Genomic DNA, 27615 nt, shown 5'->3' with positions numbered 1-27615 from the left:
TCACAATGTTCCTAAGCTATACAGGAAAGCAAGCAAATTCTAAAGCCTTTATTTCCAAATATTACGAAGAATGTGAAAGAGCAATTGAATTACAACATGCCTCAGAGAAAGTGAAAAGAAAATTGCTTTTGTAAAGAAATCTCTACTATAATTTTGTCACTTGGCTGTTTGTACCTGCCATTTTGGCTCCATATATTAATCCTAGCAGATAACTATGTAATCACCATACTTTCTGTAATATGAGAGGAAATGAAATGAAAGCAGTTGATGGAAAAGAAATGGAAAGGCAATGTTATAAATAATGAAGTACAGAAGAGTAAGAACTAGTAGTGAAATATGAACTAGCTTGATACATTAAAGCCAATTTTAATAAAATTGGAAAAAAATGCAATTAAAGTGTTCATGGTATCTTAATGCCAGAAAGGCACTGGAGAAAATCTTTGAAAATAACTAGCTAATTTCAAATCTTCAAGTCTTGGCTGTTTATTTCTTTCAAATATTGGAGAATTCATTAGTTTATAATTGTAGATTTAGGGGAGGTAATACAGTAATATGTGCCTTTTTCGTAATAACATTTGCATATTTCATTGTTTTGGGGATTCTTTGTAAGGGGAAAAGACGGACTGGTTATTGTTTATAATATAAAACTGCTTGAATGTGTGGCAATAAGCAGTATTTTCAGAGTAGCAGGCTGAAATGTATGCTTTTAACTTTTTAGCTCAGCAATTAAAATCACATCTGACATCATAAGATAAAAGAACAATGTTAGGTTTAATGAGAATTTGGTATTTCATCTAGAAATAATACTGAGTTTCTGTAAGAGCTGAGTTTTGAAGTCACGCAACAACACTTGAAACAGTTGATCTCTTGGTAAAAATAATTGAGTATAAATCTTTCTTCCTTTGACAGATGCATGATAGCATCTAGTCCTATACTACTTGATACACATGTTTAAATGCCTGTGGAGGAAGATATATATTTTAGCCTGTGTATTTTTTTAATGAACTGTTCCCTCTGCCTGAGTAATTTATTATGTTCTAAATATGTAAGCCTTTATTCCATGTAAATCTATGAGTTTATTTTATAAACCTTTATCTTAAAGGTATTTATTACCAGGTATGACTAAAGTTCAGCAGCCTTTGGTATTTAAAATACAACTTTCTAAATAGTTCTAAGACACTTAATTTCTTAAAAACACTTTGAAATTAAAGCTGTAGTTGTTACATCCATGACTTTTTAAATTATAGTGTTGCGGCCTTTGCCTTCAGCCTTAGACTGTTCTTGGATACATATCTTTTTTCTGACCTCATATGTAGATGCCACGCAGAAGAATGAGTTTGGGATCCTTTTCTGGTAAAGAATCTGTAATTTGTGTTCCTTTCTGGCAGAGAAGGCATGATCAACAACTTCACTCATTTGAAATTGGAAGTTTTTTATGGCCCTAATTCCTAGGGGACACTCTTATCCCCTGTTTTGTACCAGGCTCTGAAAAAATTTTCGTTTGATACTGAAGTCCGGTGGCTATATTGTAACCTGGTTCTATATTCCTTGCAGAATTGCCGTGCTCTAAACCAGTTGATTAGTGTCTGTTTGTTTATTACTTCCCTTGGTAGTTTAGAGAACATGCTTCTGGGTTCAGGCATCATGTTGGATGCTCTTTGGGGATGTGGGTCATTTCAACTTTGCTGGTTACGCCCATGCAGTCTTTCAGGCTTATTGTTCCATCCTGGTTTGAGCCAGTGTATCCAGCATATGGAAAAAGTGAAGAAAGACAGACTAGAAAAAAGTGACTTCCACACAAGTTATTCTTGAAGCACTTGGCTATCTCAGTTGAAAGAAAAACCCTGAAATGCCTTTCATCCTGAAGAATCTGTTAATCTGACATCTGAGTGTTTGGCAGAGAGGCAAACTCACATGCAAAGGACTCAGCCCTTTGCAACCTCTCTCCTTTTTTTAATGACTGTCTGCCTGTACAGAGTAAGCACCAGCTACTGAGTAGACATTCATCTCAAGCTTTGGATAGAGTATGTTGGAACTCTGCCTCTAGCTACACTTTTCCCTTATTATGATTAAGCAGTAGAAATACACAGGAATAGGGAACTACTTAAGAGACTCTCTAAGAAAGTGCAGACTTGATGGTAGCTTTGCGATGATCCTCTGATGGGATTTGAAGCATCTTTCCTTGGTACCAACTTATAGTAGATTCTCCATTTGTGGGCATAACATGGTTAACATCTCTGTCAATTCTAGGTACAGAATGGTGTTTGTGATTTGGGGTGGACACATTGTTACAGCTGAGCATTCACAGCTCCCACCTTTTTGTAATTTCTTATTTGTATAGAAGGTGCATAGCTTGTCCTTTAATTGCCTTGTTTTCAGTTTTGCACACCCATTTTTGTTTCTTGATATGCAATGGCTCACCTTTATATGACTTTCTGTGGGCATGCGTGCATCTTTTAAGTGATTGCTGATAACCGTAAATATCAAATACCACTTCCTGCAACTAGCAAGTAGAGTTTCCCTTTTCCTCTGGAAGATGAATATTGAAAGTTAAAACTCTGAAATTGTTCTTCTGGGGATGCACTGCACAGTATCCTCCTTGCAGCAGGGCACACACAAATGTATCAAAGTTACACTGAGCTAAATTCACCAGATATAAGGCTTGAAGGAGAATCCCAGGCAGGTCATACAGAACCATACCTAGGATTGAATGCACCCAGATGAAGCTTGCAGAGCATTGCCACTGCACAGCAGGACAGGGTCTGCCATCCTCTTCTTCTGCCTTCTCTTTCCATTAAGCTGTGAAGCCACAGCAGAAGCGGCACCTCTCAGCATTTTAAAGCACATTGCGGGCTTCGGCGAATTTGCATCAGACCGTATCTTGAAGGAAGTCTGTCCTAACCCTTCTGTCTGAACTGACAGCTTATATTGGGCATTAACGACGGGGTTCGGTAGCAGGGGCTGCAGGGCTGGCCTGTGTGGGAGGAGGTTGTGAACTGCCCTGTGCTGCTACAGCTGGTTCCAGCTTGCTCTGAAATGGATGAAAACAGCTCACTGTGGGCCAGAACTTCAGAGGAGCACGTGGTGCCTCCGCCCACACATATTGAAGAAAGGGGGCAGCCACAAGGACACATGTGAGGAAACCTGAGGACGCACAGAAGGTGGTGGGAGGAGATGAGGAAGAGATGTGTGTTTGGAGAGAGGGAGCAGGGGAGCAGCAAGAAGCAAAGAGCAGGGAGTGAAAAGAGTAAGGTGCAAGGAGAGGCAACAACAAACCTGTAGGCCCTGACTCCAGCCTCCTGTGATAGCCGCTGTCTCACTGAAGGGAGTGGAAGGGACTGAGTGAAAATGGGTGAAGCTGGGGGAGGAGAAGCACCGGACTGAAATGGGGCCTGGGAAGGGAAGGTGCTCCCCTAAGTGCTCATTTAACTCTTGGCCTTTTTTCCTCAATACCTCATTCCGCAATTAAAAGTTTACGTTAGTTGGCAAGAAACTAAGTGAATTTCCTCAGTCGAGACTGCCTTGTCCATGCGGCTCTAATTCCAGAAGGCATTGCAACACTGCCGTTACCTGAGCAGAAAGAGCTGATGGAAAGCATAACAGTGAAGAGAAACGTGGTATTCAGTAACTTGTCCCTTGTGTGTGGTCAGTGGTCTCATCCATGAGAGTGGATCGTTTGTTCCGTTTCACATAATGGAGAGAAATGCGCAGCTTTAGGGGTGCGCTTTTTCCATTTATACAGCTTTCTTTTTTTAATCAAGCGGGAACTCAGAAGTGCTGTTGAACTTGCTTTACTTCATCCTTCTTGTGAAAATTGAGTTTTCATACTTAATCACTAAAACAGGACAGGAAAATATATGAAGCATGTACCACCTGTTTTTCCTTTCATCTTGATTCATTCATTAGCTTCCTCATATTAAAAGCCCTCCAAGATACCATTAACCCTTTTTTAATACTGTGACGCTTGAAATGATCATTAAAACTCATTAAAGCAGAGAAACTTACTTTCAAAAGCAGTTTAATATGAAAATTATCCTGATTTCTTTTCTTGTGGGTAGGGTAGAATACTTAGAGTATGGCCATCACGGTTTCTGTCTTAAGTGACTATTCAAGTAATTAATGATAATTGGTTGCTTTGCATTGCAGAACTGCGCTTCGTGCTAGAAGATACTTTGATGAAGTAATTTTCTATAATGGAATGTTGTCTTCTGAGTATGGACTATATAATAATGATTTTGTCAGCGAGTCCTTTTTGTCCAGTAAGAAGAAAACATAATTGAAGATAAAAATACATTACCAAAAGTCTTGCTTTTTTCTTCCCCTTTACATTCTTCTGTGTTGTGAATTGTGATGTTGCTACAAGAAAGCAAACCTCTACTTACGTTTGCTGATTTACCAGATTGTTTTTGTTTTTAACATCCTTTAAAATGCACAAACATGCAGCTAATTTTATTTTGGTACTAACTTCAGTGCTCCTACATCGACGTACATGAAGGTTGAATTTCATCTCACTTTAAAAAAAGTCATTTTTTTGTATTCTGTTAATTGCCAAGTCTGTTCCCTGCATTACATAAACAATCTTAGAATTGAGAAATTGATTAGAATAGACAAAATTCAGAATAACCTTCTAAACTCGTAGGCAGTGTTGTTTTCATCCTGCGAGTTTTTTCAGGGTGAAAATGACTAATTGAAAAGAGAATTACCATGAAGTAAAATGGTGACTTTAAAGCAATAAGCCGCCTTGGGTTTACTGAAACTGCAATAAAACTATCATGAAGCGCTCTCAAAGTGTTGATTTATTGGTACTACTAATATTAGAAGTAATAAAGTGTAGGATTTACTGGTATGGTTATAGCATTTGTTATCCATTTTATTAGACAACTCAACAGGTATTGTATTGTACAATCATAAGATATTTTATAATCTAGCTTTTACTGAAGCAGAATATTCATAGGGAAAATAGTTTTGATATTTAGCCTTCTCTCACAGAAGTGAGGATACTGCATCTTTATATGGGTCATTTGTTGCTAAACTTCTAATTTTATCTTAAAACTATGACAAAAAGAGCACCATGAAAAGGTTGTGGTTTTGATTATTGTAAACTATGTTTGGTAACTGAAATTGTAATTCAGACTAATTCTGTTTTCTACAATATTTGGAAACAATTGTCTTTCTCTTTAAAAATTATTTTTAAAATATGAGCAGGATTGTTTATGTTCTGAAAATATTGGTTGTTATATACTTAGAAAAAATTGGATAACTAGTGGAATAGGATTTCAGAAGTGCTCAGCATCAACCTAATTCTGTCCAAAAGAGACTGAAAAATATCAGTCCTTAGAAATCTCCGTGTAGCACATGATGATACTCTTACCTGCCCTCTCAGTGAAGTTAAGGTAAAATTCTACTTAAAATTACAAACTGAGTGAGAAAGCTGTAATCTGCTAGGATTCTTCTTACTTGATGGAAAGCAAGATATGATAGAGACAAAAATTTGGAAGAAAAATTATTTAAAGGGAAAATGTATTTGGATACATGCCTGCACAGAGGTAGGGCAGCATTAGGAATGGGAAAGTATAACATGAATTGCCATTGAGAGCATTGTAGACATTTCAAGAAATAATACAAGTCATAAAAATGTATTACTGATTTGTGCCTTGTTAATAAAATGCCCTAATTCTAATCAACTGTGCAATTATTTCAAACAGACTTTTACAGCTTAGCAGATATGACTTCAGAATGCAAAGCTTTCTCAGCCATGATGATTTGCTGTAGCTACTTATCAGTAACATTGAAAAAAATACTGTGATTCTTTATAAAGTTGTCCTTATCCTTCTTTTTAAGGTATGGGATGCTGTAGATACAGGCTGGTGTTTAAAAACATACTCCTGTCATTCCTGTGCTGTTCGAGCTGCCCGGTGGTCATCTTGTGGAAGAAGGATCCTCAGTGGGGGCTTTGATTCCATGCTGCATTTAACAGATGTAGAAACAGGTAAAGGTCACGTAAGGGTGCATTATAGCCCTATCTTTATTGAGTACAGATAACTTTGGATCTTCTTAGCCTTATTCGTTCTTCTAAAAAAATAGATAAAATCTATAGATCAAAGTTAGAATTGTTGAAACGTGTCCCACAAAAAAAAAATATCTCTCAGCAATTAAGGGTAGTTGGAGATATTTAAACACTGAAACATCATGATCTTAATGTCTATCTTTAACGTCATGATCACATGTAATTTCAGTTGTCAGATACTGCACAGATGAATAGAATGAAACATGGTTTTCTAATGCTCTGTCATGAACATTCGTTAAAGTGTTTGAAGAGCCTCTTAAGGCTGACTTCAGTAACATTTTTACATATGGTTAATTTAAACATAGGCTTGTACCTCATTCTCAATTGGGCTGGTTTTAAGTTTGTGCTTAAAGTTAATTAGGTGATTTTTTTTTTTTCCTTCCCCTGAATTGGACCTTAATTAGGAGTATAGAAACTTAAATTCTGGCAGGAAACCTTGAGACTGAATGTCACAGAAGCACTAGGCTGACAGCGATATGTTTCAAAAGTCGATTTTCTTTAATGATATCAAAATGCAACAGTCAAATTGAACAGGAATGTTATGTGGTATTGAGATATAAATACCGGATTGAACAGGAATATTAGGTTGTAAACACTGTGACAAACACAGTTTATGTACAGGTTCCGGATGTCAGCTGGGAACTATCACTGCATGAATCGTAACCAAGTCTAAGCTTAGAATGATGACTCCAAATGTGCATATCACTCACCGATAAGGCGAGGCACTCCATCCCAGGGAGTTTCCTTAGATGGTGTCCCCATCTAAAGGGAGAGTCTCTGCCTGCGGACCCGCTGCTCTGAGGAAGACTGGCTCAAAGGGGTCTTCCGGCAGGCTCCATTTATACCCTAGGTCGGACTGGGTCTCATGGTCATATCTGGTCAGGGGTCTAAAAACTTCTCTTAATGGTGGTGTTGCATCGGATGGGGCGTTTCTGGTAGGCTCAGGTAGCTGGGCTATATGACTTGGAACACTCTGTGTACGTGACTCCAATCACCACAGGTGGCTCAACCCCCAAACCGTGGCTTCTAGTTTTAACTCTTCTCTCAGCAGTCAGGAAGTTTTGGTCTTTATCGGGGTGGGTGCACCTGCCACACTGAACCTGGATTGCTTTGATGCAGTTGTGAATTTGATCTGGGATTTGATTGTTGTGACCTTAACAACTAATTTCCTGGATGCTGTCTCTCGTCATGTCTCCTTCACAAACTAAAGCACTTCTATCAGCTATATTTCTTCTCTCCTTTATGTATGTTATCAGTATTCATACAGCATCATTCATTGGAGCTGTACATGATAGGACACCTCTGTGTATGTGTAAATGAAAGATTAGGCCTAAAATAGTACCTGAAGAGATGCGATTTTATTTTTTCCACTTAATTTATTTTAAATGTTTAACTCCTGCAAAGGTGCAGTATATTTTTGTAAGACTACAAAGAAATCCCTACAAAAATTAGAAGCAGTTCTTGTCTAGGAGGGTTTTCTCTTATGTAAAAGTAAGAAGCACATTATATGTGAATATCTGAAGAGCAGAAGTCCTATTCAGATGAACTGGGAAAGTGGCCAAGGAAATTTGTGAATATTGTTCACATGAAAAGAAGATTCTTTTCCATGCTCTAATAATTTATTTTTCTCAACATTTGTCATACCAAAACTATTTAAATTCAATGATGGATGGCAGGAAAGGAGCTGTTGTAGTTTGGGAATGTAAAACATGTGACACAATTACGGAATATTGATGTTTTGAGAATATTCAGGTTTTGTAATGGGGAAAAGATCTTAATATATCTGATGTAGTAGTAGTACATGAGGTTAATAAACTAAGCCATTAATTTGCCAGACTTGTCTTTTTTTTATTTTCAGTCTCATTGCAGCAGCCTCATTTCTAGTCTCATATATAACTGAATTTACTAATCCAAGTGGATTTAATTTTGACTGTTGTGCTTACAAATTCTAAACAGAATGGCTACCTTCTTAATGGGGTTTAAAGCAGTAGAATAGATTTTATGTGTCTGAGTCATTTGAAGGGACAACTGTGGGGAAAATCTCATTTTGTAAAATCATAGAACAAATTCCAAAGACACATGATTTTAATCATATACTTTAATTTCTAATGTCTCTTTGACTTAACTATCCAGTAATGGGGTAGTAGTCTGGATTAAGTTGATTGTTTTGGTACCTTTGAAAGAAGGTATTTCTAGTGTTTTAGGTAATGACAACAATAATGAATTATATTTACCAAGTTTCAAAACAGATAAGCTTATAAATGGTTCTTTCCTTACTGACTTGTAAGTTATGCAGTATTTCTAACTACTTTAATAAACTGTATGAGTAAAGGCAAAATGAATGTTTATAGTCCTTGAAAATACCAGATATTCATTATTGCCTTATTTCAAGGACACAGGATTCCTTGTAGCTCCTGTGAACTGCAGCTGTAAAGTTGATGTCTGGACCTGACTTACAGTGATGCACACCTCATTTGGAAAAGTATGATATGAGTGATGGGAATTTTATTCTGATTTCCTACATGTGCAGGCCAGTTTCTGATTTCCTTCCCTGTTGCAAAGTTACTCTTTTTTTTCATACATTTCAGTCAATTCTTTTCAGAGAAACAGGGCAAGCAGTTTGCCTCTGGAATCCAAATCAATTTGATATAAAAAGCCTCATTTCCATTTGAAAAAACACTAGGCAGCTATAAGATTTTGATTTACATTAGTTCACTGAATCATTCATTCCTCCTCACTCTTCATCAGTGCTGAGATGATTTCTTCTTTGATTAACTTCAGATAGATGTTAGAACTGTTCCTTCACAGAGGACTTCTAGATACTTTTTTGGACTGAGGTCTTAATTGTTTTCCATTACTAGACTGAACTAACTACCACTGTGTTTAAATGCAGTAAATGCATGCCAGTGGGATTTTATAAATAATAATGCTGTCTTTAAAGCTTTATGCTCTTGTCTCGTGTATGTTGTTCTGGTTCAGCATTTTTCTAGTCATGTTTGCTAATGTCTAATCTTTCTTGTCTTTGTTTTCAGTATAGATTTTATATATTTAATCTGTGTTATAAAAACTTCCACATGTCCTTCACCAAAAGAAACCTAACAGTCTGAAGAGAATTACTTCTAAAAGTTTAGGAAAGGTTGCAAATACAGCTTTGTACATGCGTGGCATTGAGCTGCTCAGTTGGGTTTTTTTTTGTCATTTTGTTTTGTTTTTCTGTTAGGAACATAGTTTCTGCCCTGTTAAATCAAAATTGTAGTCTAGCTAATTGTTTGTTCTGGGTCTGATGACAGCTAGTTACAAGATTCTTCAAAGGAATGTGCCAGCATTGTTGTACCAAACAGTGCTAGGATAAATTCTCCAGGAAACTTTGTTTCTAAGCTTGGACTTAAGTTTGCATATCCCTTGTCCTAAGATATTGCATTTTCTGGAGTTATTTCCTTTTTTTAATCTTTGTGATATAAATAACATCAGAATAGAAGCAAGCTCCAGAATCTCATTAATCACAAAGCAGAATTTTTGTTGTTGTTGGCATAGAAATCCTGATGCAAGGGTAGAAGACACATCCATGAAATCTTATCCTGCAGTTTTACACCATCAAACCTCTTCCCCTTGTCAAGTGTATTTAATGGAAGTTCTTATATATAAGAAGATCTAAAATGCTGCAAGCAGGAAAAATGGACTGATAGAAACCTCATGAAGTTCAAGAAGGACAAATGCAAAGTCCTGCATCTAGAATGGAGTAATCCTGTGCAACAGAACAGGCTGGTGCTAAACTGGCTAGAAAGCAGCTTTGCAGAAAAATACCTGAGGGTTCTGGTGCTGAGTATGAATCAGCGGTGTTCTCTTGCAGCAAAGAAGGTCAACTTCATCCTGGGCCAGATTAGCAAGTGTTTACCTAGTACATAGAGAAGATGATGCCAGGCTCTTCTCGGAGATGTGCAGTGAAAGGATGAGAGGCAAAGGACAAATGCAGGAACACAGGAAACTTTTTGGCTCAACTCAGGGGTCATCAAACACTAAACCAGAATGTCCAGATAGGCTGTAGAGTCTCTATACTTAGAGATACTCAGAACTTCAGTGCACAGACCCCAAAGTAACCTGCTGCAGGTGGACCTACTTTGAGCCAGGGTTTGGACTAGCTGAGCCCTGGAGGTCCAACCTACATGCTTTGTTGATGCTATGATGAAAAACAGGGAAGGAGAAGAATTCAAACCATTGAGGTACAAGGAGTTCACTTGTCCTGGTTTGGTGAAAATAAATGCTGTTGTCCAAGTCTTCTTTTTCTAAATTCTTTTTTATAGATCATCATTCATTATCTTAAATGGTCATCCATTGTCCTAACACCAGGATGTCAAGCTAAGACTCTCCACAAATATGGTTTTCTTGAAAACTGTTGTATGTATTCAGAGTATGAGTCTGATCCAAAATATGCATAAAATGTTTAAGGAACTCAAGGTTATACATGCATCATTTGCGTGAGAGGTTCTGTGGCTACAGTTTGCGTGAGGCAAATTCAGTACTGCAGTATGGGGTTTCATAAATATTAGTAGATCCAAAACCTGTAGCTCAGCTGCCTGTAAAGATTACTGGTTAATTTTTTTTAATTGTCCTATTTTATTTACATTATTTCTTTATAAAAATAAAGCTTTTTGAAAGGTTTCACAAATCTGATAATAATGCAGCAGTCTGAACCAGTGAGACTCCCTGGTTTTGTTCATCTCTGCTAACACCACACTTGCGGTCATTTTCTACTAGTGATAGTTCAGACACTTTGTTATTTACAGAGTAGTAAGTAGTGCTATATTCAGAGAGCACTGAAAAAAAATTGCTTTTAAAACAAGTCTGGGTCAAGTACATTTGGCATTTAACTTCTGTTATGTCCAGATGTAATGGAGATGCTCTACCAACTTCAGAAGGGTAATTGTGTTTTTAAAATTTATTTATAACTATTTTTTTTTTGGAATATATGTTTTATTCATCAGTAGATTTTTCATTAGTCACAAATGAATTGGTACGATAGCATAGGCAGAACATTGGCTCGGTTGATACTATTTGCATATTGTAGATACTTTTCATTTCTTTAATATTATGACAGAGGGAATGTTCCAAGAAATTTTGGCACAATTCCTGTGTTGCCAAATGCCGCAGTTGTATTTTAGTTCATGGACTGAGCTGGATTTCAAATATAACTTCCTCAGAGTTATAGTGGGTAATTTAAATTCTCCATTATTTTGAAAGTTTTCACATTACCGTGGCCAGGATACTGAAATTAAGCTGTTGGTTTTGAAGGAAAGTTCAGATTATAGATAATGTGGTCACTTAAATCTGGTTTGTGGGGTTTTTTAACTTGTTTTATTTTACATTATTTTGAGAGTTTCTTAATGGAACATTTTGTAGCTCCAAGAGGATAGTCCAAATTTGCTTTTCTATATTTTCTTTTATATTCTAATTTGGTAGTCCTATAGATATAACATTATCATTGTTAATGCAATTGTCTTTGGTCACATAGTTAGTGCTCATACATAAACATCACCTCAGGAGAGCTGTGACTTTCTTCTCCTATTCCTCCCTTTCTCACCCAGTACTATGTAGATAGTATGTTGTTTTAACATGCATGAAGGTTTTATATGACACCTCAGAAAAAAGCTCAGTTGATTGATTTTTCTTTTTTTTTTCTTTTATTTTTTTCTTTTGAATGCATACAGACATCTATGATGTGAGGTCAAAAGTTCCCCCCAAAATTCAGCAGTTTTAAGTTGTACGTTGAACACAGTTTAGTGGTCACTCTCCAACTAGGAGGTAACAGCACTTTACTTTTATACTCAATAATGTGACGTCTTTGCAATAAGAAGGAAGAAAAATGTTGATTTGGGGGACACTTTCAAAGGTAACAGAGAAAATTATTTAATATTTCAAGCACCTTTGCATGCCAGAAACTTGTGACTGTAGGGGAAAAAATCAGGAGAAACATATAGTCAGTATAACTAGCTCTTGGAAAAATAATAAGGCCGTCTGTAAGCACGCCAAGATACAATGGATTTGTTAAGAACAAATTATGTCTGATCGATCTATCGTTCTGCTCACAATTGTGCATGAGAGAGATTGTGACTGTAATGAGATTTTTTTTAATATATTGTCTCATGTCTTTTTGTAAACACAGTAGGGAAATCTGTTCTGTATAGCAAGATTACTCTCATGTCCTTGTAAGTCTTGGGTTTCACTTTTCTTTACAGATTAGTGTAAGGAGGTGAATGTTTTTGGATTATGCAGGTAGGGGTGTGAACCTGAGGACCCCTAAACACAGTTACAGAAGCATCCTGTGCTCAATAACTGTGCTGATGTTCTGTGAAAAATTCACAATGTGAAATAGCCTTTAAAATATCTGATTTCATAGTTGAGCAGTTTCACAGTAGGCTGCAGCATAAGGGAGCAGAAACATATGTTCAAGATCTTTTTAAAGTTTTTTTTCTTACTGTGTATGTTACTGGTGAGCCTTTAATGAATGAAGAATTGAATTAAAGCACTTTAAGAATATAAAACACACTGCAAAGGTGTAGTAGATATTGTCACCAAAATTGTGAAAATTAAAGATTGAGAGAAACATTTGCTTTCTGCTTTGGAATAACAACGTCTCATACGGGAAAATGATATGTGGAATGGATTTTCCCTCAATTAGCCAAATAGATTTTCAGAAGATGTAATATTCTACAGTCTATAAGTTGCTTGAATCTTTGTTATGCTGCCTTTAGGGATTAAAATGCAATAAATATATACACAATACAGGTTTATACAAGCTTGCTGAATTACACCTGTTGTGTTCTATTATGGATAAGGAAGTCTTCTGCTCAAAGGACATCTTTTGCAATATATAAAATAAGGCCCTAAAAAGTTGAATGTTTAATGTTAATAAACTGAATAATTGTAGTGAAAAACATGCATAACTGCAAATACCAGCTTCCACAAAAGGTGGAGCAAGGTTTCCAGCAAACACAAGCTGGATTTCCCAAGCTATGGGGCTAGGTTCCATCGTAGCATGGTTACAGCCTGCAAAGCAGCAAATTCTGCTTGTAGTAGTAAAAAACACTAAATAAAGTTTGTACAAAAAAGGGCTAAGAGTTGAAGTCATTGTTTTAAAATACTGAATTGCATGAGCTATTCTGCCACATATCATCTTCCGCAGTGATCTGTTCCATCTCTCAGATGGATATTTTCCCTAAATTTCTGAGGTTCTGAAAGATTTACAGTGATAGAGGTTTCATAACTGTTTAGAGAATGTGCCTCAGCAAAGGGTTTAAGGGATGTATTAATATAAATGTTAGGAAAGTTCATTTTGCTGGGGTCGGGCATATATGTATGACAAGCAGTCTGACTTAGAGTCTGTGTATTGTGCATAAATTTCAGTTCAAGCAATAGGAGAGTTTTCTTTCTGTAATGTTGTAGTCCTCCCCTTTTGAGTATGTTATCTGCTGCTGCTACTTTGGTCTTCTGTGCTCCAGCTTTTTTCTCGTGTTATGTGACATGGCAGTAGAATGAAATTCATGTATACATCTAATTATGCCAAACTCTTCAGAACACTGTTTACTGAGTTTCCAAAAAGAGATGTTTGATTGAATTTCGCTTTGTGGGGGTGAGAGAATGAGAAAGAGTTGTATTTCAGAGTATTAATTGGAGAGCCTGAGCTTTTAAGATTAATGTATTGTGACTGCTCCTCAGACCAGTCAAAAAGCTAGTATGGTTAATATCTACATCAAACAGTAAGGTAACAGTTTAAAATAGGAAAAAGAAGGATGTTAAAGAGTACAGACGTGAATAAGATGCTCGGGTTGTTTGCATTTATTTATTACACCGTAATGTAGAATTCGTAGCACTGAGATCATTACAGTGTAATGTCTGTCACTGAGAGCTTTTGAATAAATAACAGCCTCTAGAAGACAAGAAAAGGGCAAAACCAGTGCCCACTTCTCTTTGAAAGAGGGGGAGATGGAGTAGGGAAATAGAGAATTCTAGTTTCTGGAGAAAATATTGAGCAAATGGTTGAATTATTTGGAAGTAGTTGGGGATGAGATTGAAAGATGGACTAATTAATAACAAGTCACGTTAAATCAATCTTTCTGTGGAAAAGGTAACAGATCTTGTAGTTAGTAGATGAAATGCATCTTGAATTTAGTGCACATCTTTTTTGGTTGTGTTGTACCTGACTTTTTCATGTCTTAGGCTAACGAGCACAATGGCAAGAAAAAATGTATGCATTATAGAAGAAGCAGTTTTCAGAAGTCTTGTGGCGGTAAAAACCTAAAAACCCCCCTACCTTTAGTAAGGCCAGTTAAACAATTAATGTTTGTTGGAAGTTTAGGTGATGAGTTCCACTTGATCAATTATGTATATGTCTAATGCCATTTGCACAACACACTTTATGAATAATGGTGACCTCTTGATGCATTCTTTATAAATCTGTTTGACAGGATTAGTACAGGTAGGCTGCACTTTTGCTAATTTCTGGCTGCAGTACCATTGAAAACTTGTTGATCATACTCCCAGAGTGTTTATTAAAATAGGTGCTAGTAGGAACCAAATTCCTTTGGGAGCAAAGTGCTTTTAAACTGACGAGTGAGCCTCCATGGGGAAATACAGTATCTTCTCAAGTGCTGTAGATGAGAGTAAGGTGCATGTGTATGTGGCTTTTCTAAAGCCCGCAAATGATGATGGTCATGGCATACATGAAAGCAATATCTTGTTGCTCCTCTAACTGATGATTTTAATACTTTTTTCCTTCCCTGTGGAGTCTTTTTTTTTTTTTCCTTCTGTAGCTGCTGGGATACTGAAAGCTCCCGTGGTGAGAGATGGTCACTGTTGCATATGACTTGTAGAGGGAACCTCTGCTGCCCTTATGACTTTTTTCTCTTTTGGGGGAAGGAACTGATGGACTAAATTAAGTCTTTCACTCAGTAGTGACAGAGAGACCCTTTAGATCTTGCGTGGGTAATCAGTGGAGAATCTTTTTAAAAAGAACACCCCCCCCCCCCAAAACCAGTGTTCACATAGAATAACACTCACTCCTCCCTTACGCTCCCTGCAATCTATTTTCCCTGCCCCTGCTAGCTTGAAGAGCACGTGTGATGAAGTACTATCTCTTTCTCTTCTCTTCTTTAAAACGAATAAATAAATGATTTGACAAGTCTTAGCCTCTTGACTGTGTAAGTTGACTTCAGCAGATGGGAAAAATGGAACTGATGACAAAATCAAAGAAATTGGCTCCAAATCATGAAATAAGCATAAAAAACCCCCCACCTATATGAATGATTTTCAGTATTGTTCACCTAACAGAAAGTATTTACATCCTTCCCTAATATTTTAGCTCGAAGTATTTTCAGTTATTTAAGAAAGCCTGTCTTAAGACAACTCTCACTTGCTGAAAATGTAGATTAATGAATATTTTAAGAAGCTTTTGTCATAGTATTTTAAGGGTTGTGTTGTTTTTTTTACTTCTGCAGTACCTCCTTCACTCTGACTTAAAGCAGTAACTTTATTTAATGTGGATATGTAGAATATAAAGCACAGTTGAAATTGTGAAACTGAGCAAATGTATTTATCTTGGTCCATGCTGCTGTTCCAAAAATTGTATTTCAGTGAATATACATTAATATAATGAATTTGTTAGGATGAAAAGAAGCAGTGGACTGTGGAAAACTCCTATAAATTAACCTAGCAGAATTCCGTTGCCTTTAAAAGTGTCAACAATCCAATTGATACTAACCACAGGATCCTGCAGAGATTAGTGTACGCAATTAAATGTTGGGAACAGTGTATCCATGGGAACAGCTATTGCCTTCATATGATGGTATGCAAATTATTTCCTACTTTCAAGATGAAGTTTCACTCCTACCTTCATAGAAATATAAGTAAACAACTAGAGAGTTGTAGTATAGTTTGGGATGTGGTATTTCTGTACAGACAGTATTTGGTTCTAGTTATTTTTATACCACTGAAAGAAATACTGTGGCTTCTCTGTAGGAAAAATTTAACTATTAGATTTGTAGATAGAGTCCTGCGTGTTGACTGAACCGGGACCTCAGTGGAGCTCCTCTCCTTAGTGTGGGAAACAACTTGTTCTCCCCTTTCAGTAGGAAGCAGTCAGTGGTTCAGAGGCCCATGAGCAGGAGAAATTTCATGTGGATAGAAATTAGTGAGTTCAATCTCATAGTTTCAGTAAATCAGAGTAGCCCCAGATACTTGAAATGTGTTAATATAAACATGCTCACCTTTGACAACCTTGATGTTTTTGAAACTAGTTTGGAATGAATAACATATTTCATCTTCTGCTCAAATTTTAGTCTCCACTTCTCACTTTATTTTAGGGAAGCAGATATTTAGCAGCAAAAATGAATTTAGGATCAGCGCGCTGAAGTTCCACCCTACAGAGTCAAATATTTTCATTTGTGGAGGGTTCAGCCCGGAAGTTAAAGCTTGGGATATAAGGACTTCTAAGGTAATGGAAATCTTTCTTCTCTTTCTCTTTTAAAATGTTTCCTAGGTTGGATGTGCTGTGCATTACTAAGCTGATAGATGTACTGGTCTTTTAATGAAGTGTTACTCTGAAGTATTTTGCATTTGTCATTAATTGTGTTGCCATTTGTTGATATGAACCTCTGTAACGTTTTTGAAGCATGAAGAGGAACATTGTACACAAAAAATAGGATTTTTTATTTATTTATGTAAATATGAGTAACATATAGTTGAATTAAATAAAGACAGTAGCTCACTTCAGGATTCTGAAAAGCAGTTGTGTAGTAGGAAGCAGTACAGCTAAATTGCTCTTCAAGCTGTTACATGTGGGTCAGGATGTGTGTGCCTGTACCTTTTGTGTAGAAGCCTGGAGTAATTTTTACATTCATGAAGGGCCACAGAAAGGCATGTACAGCCTCTGCCTTTACCTCATCATGAACCATGAAGAACAGCGTGCTCTCAGAGCTCAGGTAAGACTAGAGCTGTACTTGGCCAGTGGAAGCATAAGGCAAGCTGACATCCTCATGCACAGAACAGCTCAAAGAGCAGCAGTGACTGTCAAGTGAGTAGTTCTTTGTTTTCCTTTGAATTTCTCTGTGGGTAGATCCTTCTCATCGTAGTTAGCCATCTGTTTGCTCCTGAGGGTGGCAGAAGGGACCAGAAAAAGGTAAGATTGCTTATCCAAACTTTGTCTCTGACCTTGATGTACTAAGAATAATGGGTGAGAGAGGTGGGGAGATGCATTAGGTGTGAGGGCTCTAACAATAGAGCTCTGAAATAGTTATGAGAGTTGCTCTATTGAGGAAACACAGTATTCTTGTGCATTAACAATCCAGATCCTGTGCTGCAGTTGTTCCTTTGGATTTCTCACTGATGTTTGAGAAAATAATTTAATTGTGTAGGATCTATACCATAGGCTTCCCTCACATGAATAAGTTCTTAAAAGAAAAACATTAGTAAGTATATATTGAGACTGCCAAGTCTGAGGCTACTCTGAAAATGAATTTACTGTCAGTTTCAGAGTTACAGTGTCACCATGAAAACCTTTGTAAAAAGTGTGATGGAATTTATTCCATCCATCATGCTTGTATGATGGTTAGTTTTCCTTGATAAGGATAAGAAGACATACTCAAAGCACAGTTCTATGAAGGAAGGTGATTCTAGTTTTAGATTGCAAAAATTGTAAATACTTATGATAAAGGATACCTATGTAAGTTTTTTAAAAGTTGTGAGATTTTCCATAGTAACTCTTCCCTCCCTCCCCCTGCCTTGCAGTGGTATACAGTATTATGGTGTTGTCAATGAGGGATTTTGGTATACTGTCTTTAGCGTAGCCAACTTACATAACATGAAAATATGTATCACAGAAATGGGAAACCAGTACCAGTTCAAAGGGTCAGAGGTCCCCCTGTAAATTTACTGTAGAACAAAACCATTATTTTTTGGCAGGGTACTGAAGAAGAAAGACTAATAGAAGTCTTCTCTCCTGAACTGCACGGTCAGTGGTTTCATAGCATGCAAATGGAGTAGGGAATACAATTGTTCTTTCTTGAGATTCTCATAACAGTAGACCTTAATTGTGGGGAGGAGGTGCAGTCTGTAATTGAATACTAAGCTGTCCTTTTTAACATAGAGAAGCCATTGTATGTCATGGTAGGCTGAACTTCCTTTAAAAGTACTTCAGGAACTAAATGGGCATCATCTTTTTAAGGCTTAAAGACTGCTGACCACAGTGTCAAATTTGAGATATTTGATCTTAGTCAAGGAGAAGATGGCACGTGTACGTGACAAAACATTCTTTCTGAGATTTTCTAACTTGGTGCAATAAGCTTTCCTGTAAATGGTATTGTAGTTACACACAAAGTCAAATGATAGTCTAGCTGTGTACAAAGCCAGAGACATTCTTTCACTCCCTGTAGTTTCTTTATGATGGATTTTACACCTGTGTATATCTTTGAGTGACTATCTCCGAGAATCCTGTAAAGATGACTTTTCTCTAGATTTGAAATCAACTGTGATTAATGAGCATGTTCATGCCAAAAATGGCAATACCTCCAGCTTGCATGTGTCTAAGGTGCCCAGTGTCTACAGATGGAAGATGATAACTGATTCCGTTCTATAATAACAAATGACCAAAATGGCATGTTGCAAAAATATGCCTGTCTGGATGGTAGCTCATGTTGAATATGGTTATGGAAGAATATGGTTGGAAATCTTTCACAGATAGTAGGAGACAATCTCAAATATTGATAATGGAGAAGGCACTTCAGTTTCAAGGAAGTAGAAGATTAATTTACAATGGATATTTGCAGTTCAAGGGTTATGCTTGAGTAAGATTCCTTTTTCAGCCATTCTGATACCAGAGAATGTGATGACAAGACCTGAGGATGATGCAAAATTGGCATTGACTCAGGTAGAGGTAAGGGGCTAAATAACAGATGTTAATGCTTGTGCTAGATAAGTTAGTTCTGAGTCATCTCCTGAGTCTGATGCTCTCCTATTGTCAGTATCTCTGCCACATCTTGAGATGATGTTCTGATATAGTAACTTTTGTGTAAACTACATCAGGCAAAATTGCAGAGGAAAACTGCAGTTTTCAGTACTTTAGCACTGCACAGTTATAAGAAACAATAGTTATGCTTGGGATCACCTTTATGTAGGTTTCAGGGGATGACATACAAGCTGTGTGTGTTTGGATGCAGAGCCAGTGGTGAATGCTTTAGGTGACAACATCTGTGATTCATTTCCAGAGGACAAATAGACACTGTAAAAACCATTTATATCTATGTAGAAGAGGAACATTTTATTAATTTGACTATACATTCAGTCTAAACCAGCACTCATGTTTTCTACTAATTAGGGAGTATATTATCTTTGTGAGATTCAAACAGTATTTTATTGTATCTTTATGCTTTACTGCCTAACTGTGTTTTTTTGCCTCCTTGCTTACTGATCTGGGTATGGTGCCTTTTTCAAATGGGTACAATGGGGTATTTGTCTTTCCATGGCCATCCCCTGTCCACTTTCAATACTGTTACCGAAGCAGACAGTACTCATGATTATTACATTATGAATTTTTTCTTTTTGATTGAGAGTATTGCTGTTGTGTGCCATATGTCACAACATTGCATGCTGTGACATCCTTTTACCCCATCTTATGACACGATTTCTCAAAAGGCAGTGCGTTCTGTGGCCAGGATGCTATATACAGCAAAAATGAGACTAGCAGAAAAATGCATTTTTATCTCAATGACTAACTGTACACTCATTTTTGCAGTGCTGAAGCTCCAGCCTCAGAACATGCCTTAGAGAGCTGTTGATCACTAATGCACACAGTAGCTGTCTCTGTACATGCAAGACACTCCAATGCTTAGAAGGATTGTGTGTAACTCTATTTCTGTAAGCTGATGCTAATGAAGAGTTAAGGGAAACATCCCACTGTATTACAAGGAAATAATTTACTTTCCAAGAAAATAAATAAGTGAATGAATGTGTATTCTGACAGGTAAAATAGGAAAGGTTTTAGGCTTTGTAAAACAAAAAACCCAGCCTGTTTCTTTTGTACAGATCCTGTACTGGGTTCTCTCTGAAAGTTTTTAGGAGCTGTTACCTGCTTTGTTCGTTAGGAAACAATTATATTCAAGTAGAACTTCACTAGCTGGAAAACTAGCCAATTAAGTAGTGCATGAGGAATATTAATTTTAATAACGAGCAGTGTTGGAAAGTGGAAGGCTTGTGTTTACCCTGGTAACAGATACTGATTCTTTTCATTATTTGTTTGTTTGTTTCATATATTTGCTCATTTGAAAACCATAATTTTGTAGGTACTGTGATTGTCTAAAGCAGCAGTGTGGTTTACTCTTTTACTCTGAAACGTTTCTAAAAGGGGAGAGTGCTTCTATTATCCTTTGACTTTTATTTTTTCCCCCTTCTGAGGTAGCTGTAGACACCTACATTTGTATTGATTTTAAAATCTGAAGAACTAAGTGTGTGTACTGAGCGAATGTGGAAGGCGATAGCTGAGTGGAGAAAAGGGGAAAAATATCAAACTCTGTTTTGATTGCTTATGGCTTCATCTTGCAGAATGTTGAGTATCACCTATGCATCGTTACTGCAAAATAATGTACTTACATTTCAAACTCTCAGCCATAGAACAACATACTGTTGGTTAGGCACGAATCATCAATATCATCAGTATCTCATGTCTGCTTCTTCCTAGTTTGGGGGATTTCAATGGATTCTTCAGGTATTCCTGCTTTCAGCTTATATTGTTATCTTGATTCACAAGATAAAACCAGCATGCTTTCTACCTTTTCCATCTTACACATTTTTGGTCACATTCAAGATTGGATAAAGTATCCTGGCCAATATTTTGAAATTTATCCTGTTCTAACAAGTGCCATTTGCTCTTAACTGAAATAGATGTCTGAGGCCTCTTGCTACTTCGTTTCAGTTTTGATGCAAACAACCTTAGTATCTTTCAAGTGCTTTCATCCTAATTCATTACAAGATTTTCCTGTTTTGCCTGTTCAAGTGTGTTAACCTGTCATTCAGCTTGGAACGATGTGTGGATGAACTAATGATTCTTTTTGTTCCCATCATCATACTCCTGATAGCCTTTTCAGGCTTTGCAGCATATTTTGTCAATAGAGTGAGCACCCTAAATCAAGAGCTTGAATCTTGTTACTTACTGCACGTTGAAAACTCAATTTCAACATTTGCTGGTAATTCAGTTTCAGAGGTCGTTCTTTAGGATGTACTCCTGTGTTTTTCAGGCTATTCACTTGCACATCTTGAATTTAACCATGTGAGACAAAATGATAATTGTATATCAGGAAATGAGGGAAATTTTGGTGGAAATCCAGAGCAAAGTATTAAGCATCACAGAGAGAGAGAGAGAATGACTAATAACAAAAATATTGTCCAATTACACATATATGCTGTGGTTGAAATGGTCTGCTTTATGCCAGTGTGCCACATTGGTGCTTTCTGCTGATGGAAAATGACATAGAATAGCTAATAGTGGTATTTTTCCAAATTAGTACTTCTGAAATCTCACTTTGATTTTGATGGGCAACTAATTTTTAACAGGAGTGTAAATATATGAGCATAAATTACTAATATTTATTCATGTATTGAATGTGGTATAAAAATTGGATTTCTAAGTTCCAGAGAAAATGTATGAAGATAGGTTTGAGGCAGCCTTTCAGCTACTAAAACATTGAGAAATGTACAGTAGGCTATTAATGAGAAAGGCAGATACCAAAAAAAAAAAGAGGAATATTGAAAGACATTTATTGCTATCCCTGTTTTATTGAGCAAATAGGCAAAATGATTTCAAATGTAGCATTGGGTATTGAGCGAGATAAAGAATGAAAGAACAATAAGGAAGTTAAAATCTTCAAGATAAAGCTAGGCAATATACTTCAGAGAAATGAATGGATGGAACAGCTTGTTAACTGCTCAGTGAAATGTAAAGTATAGGGGTATCTCAAAATCACAGAGACAAGTAATCAAAGCCTATAAAAAAAAAAAAAGAATAAAAGAGGCAGTTGAATAGCATGGAGAGATTTATTATAGTGGTATTTCTTTCTGTTTGTGTTAAACCAGTTTTGTCTCTCTGGTGAAAATATTATTCTGGAGATCTTATATTGCTGTATAACAGATTGATTAAATTTATTAAACATTTGGAGAATGTTTATAGACACTTTATGAAAAGACCAGAAAACTTGGAATTGAGCTGCTATGTTTAAAAAAAAAAAATTAAAAAAAAATCTGCAGTGTTGATCAAAGAGGAAAGCATCATATTAAACAGCCCCCATGGGATCTTTGGACCTTAGTGCTGAACCTAGAAAAAATGTGTAAAGTGCCCTGTAAAAAGAATTGTGCAATAACATGGAGACTTTAAAGTAGTTATGTATTTTAGAAGTATTTCCTTTCTCTGAGCTGTGGAAGAATTTCTTAAGATGTCCAGCACAAGCCAGCTGAATTACACAGTCACTCTGTTTTGGCTGTTCTACACTAGCTTTTCAGACAGGAGACAATATATATTCCAACCACTTATTCTACCTGAAATTTTAATATTCCTTGAAATACCAAAGAGAACAAAGGGTTGACACTTGTATCCTTTAGCTCAACCATAAGGATTTTATTGTGTTCACAGAAGAAAATACAACTACAGATAATTTTTTCTTTTTAATTTGGGTTTCTAAGCTTACACAGATGTAATATCAGAACAAAACTACAAGTGTAACTGTCTTGTACTGATAATACTTTCAAAGGAGCTAAAGTTCTTTGTATCATGAGTGATTCATCAAAATCAATTGAAAAGATATATTTACACGTGTCAGCAAGGTTTGCATAGTGTAAAGTAGGGATGCTAGTAGCTCTGCTGAAAGGACATACAGCACTCAAGAACTTGCATCTGAATGTCTTAATTTAGATTTTCTAAATGTATCCATGTAATTATTTTTTAGTTTTGCATATTTTACCTTTTATTTACATTCTGCTTTGATTGATGAAACTTTTAATGTTTTGTAAGCATTCAGGAACTCATTCTTTATCATGTGCATACAGAAATGCAAAGAGCTCTAAAGGTACGGAGATCACTAACATTTTTTTTTACTCTGTTAAAAATAGAGGAATAATTTATTCAGCCGTTGGATGTACTCTGTTTTTGATCTTGTCCGTTGATGTTCATGTGTTCCATCTCATAAATCACTGAGGCCTGTTGGAACTTTGGCAAGAGCTATCTGCTATAGCTGTCAGAACAGCAAGTCCTGATGAAGCACCATGCAGTAATCTGGAGAGAGAATAAGTGGAAGGTGACAGGGCTGTGGCTCTCATCTTTAAGCAATAATTGAAGCTCTTAGACCTCCAAAAATGCAAATCCACTGCTTATGTTAAACAACGAGGGAAAGAGAGGAAGGGCATCAGGCAGTATAGATACAGTAGTATGACCTGACACAGCCACAGAACAGACTTTGAAGGAAAGATTAGTTACAGATATAGGAATAAATGAAATTATAAAAAAGTAAATTATAAGAGTTAAGCACAGGTTGATTTTGTGAGACTTACTTGATGTTGCTCTACAATTTTGGACTTTGATAGAGTAATTAGAGAAGCTGGAGAAGGCAGGGACTAACCTAACTACTGTAAAATGAGAAAACTAGCTAAAGGGGAGATCTCAAGAAAGGAAACTGACTGGGAGGAATTTAGTGAAGTGCTTCAGGCAGGGCTCCAAATGGAGACGACATTTATTATTTTATTTTTGAAAAATGTTTGTTACAGAAAGTGTCATACTAGCACATCAGTAAAAAAAAAGGAATAAAATATCATGCAGGAAAAATAGCAATGACTTATTAGAAATGGGAAGAGTACAAATGAATACAAATGTCCAGCCTTTTGGGATTAATAACAAAATTTTGTCAGGACATAAGGAAGGTTTCAAAAGAAGATGAATACAAAGTCAGTCTGTTGGAGTGATAGGCAAATTTAGATTTGAAAAAACTTAGATTTGAAGATTTACACAAAATTTCCATTTTTTAAATTGAGGTCTTATAAGCTATAGAAAAAATAAACTAGAAAAATGGTGGAAGCAGTTGTTTTGAGGTTTTAAAATAGTCTAGAAATGCACTGCAGAATTGTTATTATTAACAGAGGCCAAGGCAGAATAACAACAGGGTTTTTTTTCCCCATCTTGGTTTATTACTCTGGATTGTACATTGTTTAGCTACAAAATTGCAACTATCTTCTATAGCTTTATGCTTAAAAAGAAAAAATGAAAGGGATGCGCTTTATGTTGTTAAGCTATTTTTCCATACTTGAGTTTATAAAGAAATAAGCCTAAGTCATTAAAGCACAGTTTAAAAAATTAATAAATTTAGAGTGCAAGTGCAGTGCATTTGTTTCCTTGGAAACATTCTATTGCAATTTCTTTCAGATGAGATGCAGTCATTTTAAGTAGCATGTATTTAGGAGACCTAATGAATTTGTCTCTGGATAGCATATAAATATGAAAAAAGGCTGTAGAAATTGGTGGAGCTACTTGCACTTCTGGTTTCTATGGAAACAGCCAATACATTGTCATGTGCTGGTAGTGTTAGGAAGAACAATGTAATTAAAATAAGATGATTTATTCAGCCCTTTAGAAAACTAAAGTTATTCTTCTCACAGTCAGAGAAATCTTTACTGAATCTATGGACAAAAAGTTCAAAGAAATATGGTGGGGGTACATTTGTACTTGTGTAGTGGCATTTGTTTTTAAATGTTAACATTCAGGGGTCCTTTTTGAATGTGAAGGCACATTTTACATGGCTGTACCACATACATGAGAAGTCCTGCTGGGTTTATTGGGAAACCTCATACGACGGTATCGCAGATGAGAATCGTAGACCTGTCTGTGCATACAATCTCTCCTGGAGCAACTGCTCCTGGAGGGACTGAAATGGGCCAGGAACAAAACATGCCTTCCTCTGGAGCATGGGTATTTGAGTGAGAAGCTGTTGGGGAATAGCCGTTATGGTTTCAGCCCATTTCTAGACAAATTTTACACCCCAGCAGTGACCAGTATGCTTTTAAAAAACAAGAATATGAAAGCACAGCAAACTTCTTTATCACAATTCTCAGCAATGGTTACCCAGGCCTTCCTAACTTACAGTTTGGGGACTTCCAGCACCACAGATAGCGTCTTTGTCTTCCATGGCTCTCTGAGTTTTCACGCTGTGGAATTGGTTGTTCTTGATTTTTTTTAATGTCTGCAACATCCTGTAGCAAGGAATTAAACTTAAACATGTATTGTGTGAAGAAGCATCTCGTTCTGTGTGTTTTGAAGCTGCCTTCTGCTAGTTTGGAGTCTAAATTCTTATAATGGACAAAACCATTCACCTTCCCCATGCCACTCAGACTTTATTTCCAATTCTTTCAAATTCCTCTCAATCATCTCATTTCTGTACTGAAAAGTCCTTGATTATTGCTCCTCATAGAAAAGCCATTCTGTATCTCACTTGTTCCTTGTCTGTTTCCTATATACAGATTTCACTTCTTATCCTATTTGAGATGGGGAGATAATTTAAAAAAAAAAATCTGATGGGAAAACATGGGTTTTTTTCTGATAAATGGTTGATACTTTGCATCACAAGATTTTTGTGCCTTCTGAAGCAATCCAAAAGTGACTTTTAAAAAACAGTGTACATTGTTCATACCTAAAGTCTTATAGATCAGTACAAGATTAAGCTCAACCACTTCTTCATTTTAATCAGTCTCCCTTTCCTTTTAATTATTCTCAAGACCCCTTGATAATCTTGAGCTGAAAACAGAGCAGTTACAAAGAGGAAAAAACTTAAATAGAAAAGCAAAATAATTTTTTTTTCAATTACATAAAGAGAAATACAGCAGTCTTATGTTAAAAGACTTTAAAAGAACATAAGACTGTAGCGTGCTTTGTTGTCTTGTCTATGGTAGTCATGTGTTTTGATTAAAATTGCCATTATAGTTTTCACATGGAGATCAGAGACGTAAATTGGATTTGTCTTGCGGTTGTGGTTTTGTTGTGAACATGTAGCTAAAAAGCAAATAGTAGTCATCTGCCTCAACACCTTACTCTCTAGAATAGATCAACACAAATCACTTGCACTGCAGTAGATAAAAAAGCTTCTATTTTGTGGAAAATAAGCTTTCTTTTAAGTTAAAATGCACTTATATTAGTAGTAATGGTGTAGTACTGTTTCACAGAGGAAACTTGAATCAGTCACCCATTGCATTAATTACCCAACATGCCTGTAGGAAGAGGCAGTTTCATGCCAAAGCACTCAATCTAAAAAGGTAGAACAAGAAGTGGAAGAAAAAGTATGGCCACTTTTACAGGTTGGAAGCCATGGCGGTGACTAATTAAGGGTTTTTTCCATGACTATCCAGATTGCCTGTAGTCCTATTAGATTTGTTTTGAGACCTTGTCTCCTGATGCTCAGGGCAATGACTATAAAAGCACATTTCTTTCTCATCACTTGCATAAAGCTTCAGGGGATTTTAGGAAAGTGCAGTGCACATAGGTTACAGGTGACCAGCACAGCGCTGGGGCGAGCAGCAGCTTCTGAATCGCTTGTGTGGAGACTTTGAGCTTTTTTGACAAACAAAAAACCAGGCATTGCATGTGCTTTATGCAGAGAAGTATTATAAACACCCACCGGAATTACATACCTTGAATTCAGCATCATGGCATGCTTTTCAAATCATCAGAACCATAAGAATCTGTTTGATTTAATTTGTTTAAATTACCTTTCTTGTCAAATGCCTGCAGCCATGAACTCTTGCTGTAGTGAAGAAGCTTTATTATTATGTTGGATTGTGTCGACACCAGAAACTATTAGGCCTTCCTTTGAAATTATTTCTTTTATGTCCAGAAAATGCAGATTGAAGAAATTGACTGTGGTTTTCCAGTGCTTATGGCTGATAAATCTGCAAATAGAAAAAGAGCAAAAGCTGTTATTAACAAACTAAAGCCAGCAGGATAGGGAAACTGGTGCTTTCCCCAAGCAAGTTCCTCAGGCATGTCATGAATTAATTGTCTAAGTTAGAACAAAGCAGGTTTAATTATGAGTACTTTTCTGAGCAGTGGTGTTGCAATTAGTTATTTTTTGAAGCTATCTTTATGGGGGAATTTAAATACTAGGTATATCAAGTTTCCAGCTGCTATTCAAAGTGTTAATTTATTCTTCTCTGAGTCAGTTCTTACTATGTGGTTTGAAGATTAAAGAGCATAGTTTTTCTGAGGTATGTATCAAACATATAGAAGAAGATGGTCTTTTGTACTAATTTTTATAAAGACAGTTTCCTGTTGCAGAGCTAAGATACACAGGTAGTTTGGTTAGGTAACCTATCAAATAATAGACAAGCAAATATATTTAATGATTAGCAGTGAAAATGTTTAAATTGATAGTGGCAGTTTATGTAAGAGCCCAGCAGGATTTCAGCCAAAATTAAAAGTATGTGCACATTACCAACTTTACAATACTCTACTTTTTCCTTACTGAGAGATGTCTATTGCT

General features: G+C 36.4%; 1 protein-coding gene across 2 annotated transcripts in view; it reads left to right on the top strand.

Annotated features, from left to right (window-relative positions):
• Window positions 1-27615, top strand: part of WDR25 (WD repeat domain 25) — a 69026-nt gene that overhangs the window by 32361 nt on the left and 9050 nt on the right. For both annotated transcript variants that reach the window (XM_075029833.1, XM_075029834.1), the window contains exons 3-4: window positions 5842-5989; window positions 16423-16553. In XM_075029833.1, coding sequence (XP_074885934.1) covers window positions 5842-5989; window positions 16423-16553 — 279 coding nt within the window. The remainder of the gene's footprint in view (window positions 1-5841; window positions 5990-16422; window positions 16554-27615) is intronic.

This window comes from Buteo buteo, chromosome 6 (assembly GCF_964188355.1).
Source record: "Buteo buteo chromosome 6, bButBut1.hap1.1, whole genome shotgun sequence".
NCBI classification, from domain to species: Eukaryota; Metazoa; Chordata; class Aves; order Accipitriformes; family Accipitridae; genus Buteo; species Buteo buteo.
The sequence above is the reverse complement of the archived record's forward strand: the minus strand, read 5'-3'. Positions and strand labels throughout refer to the sequence as shown.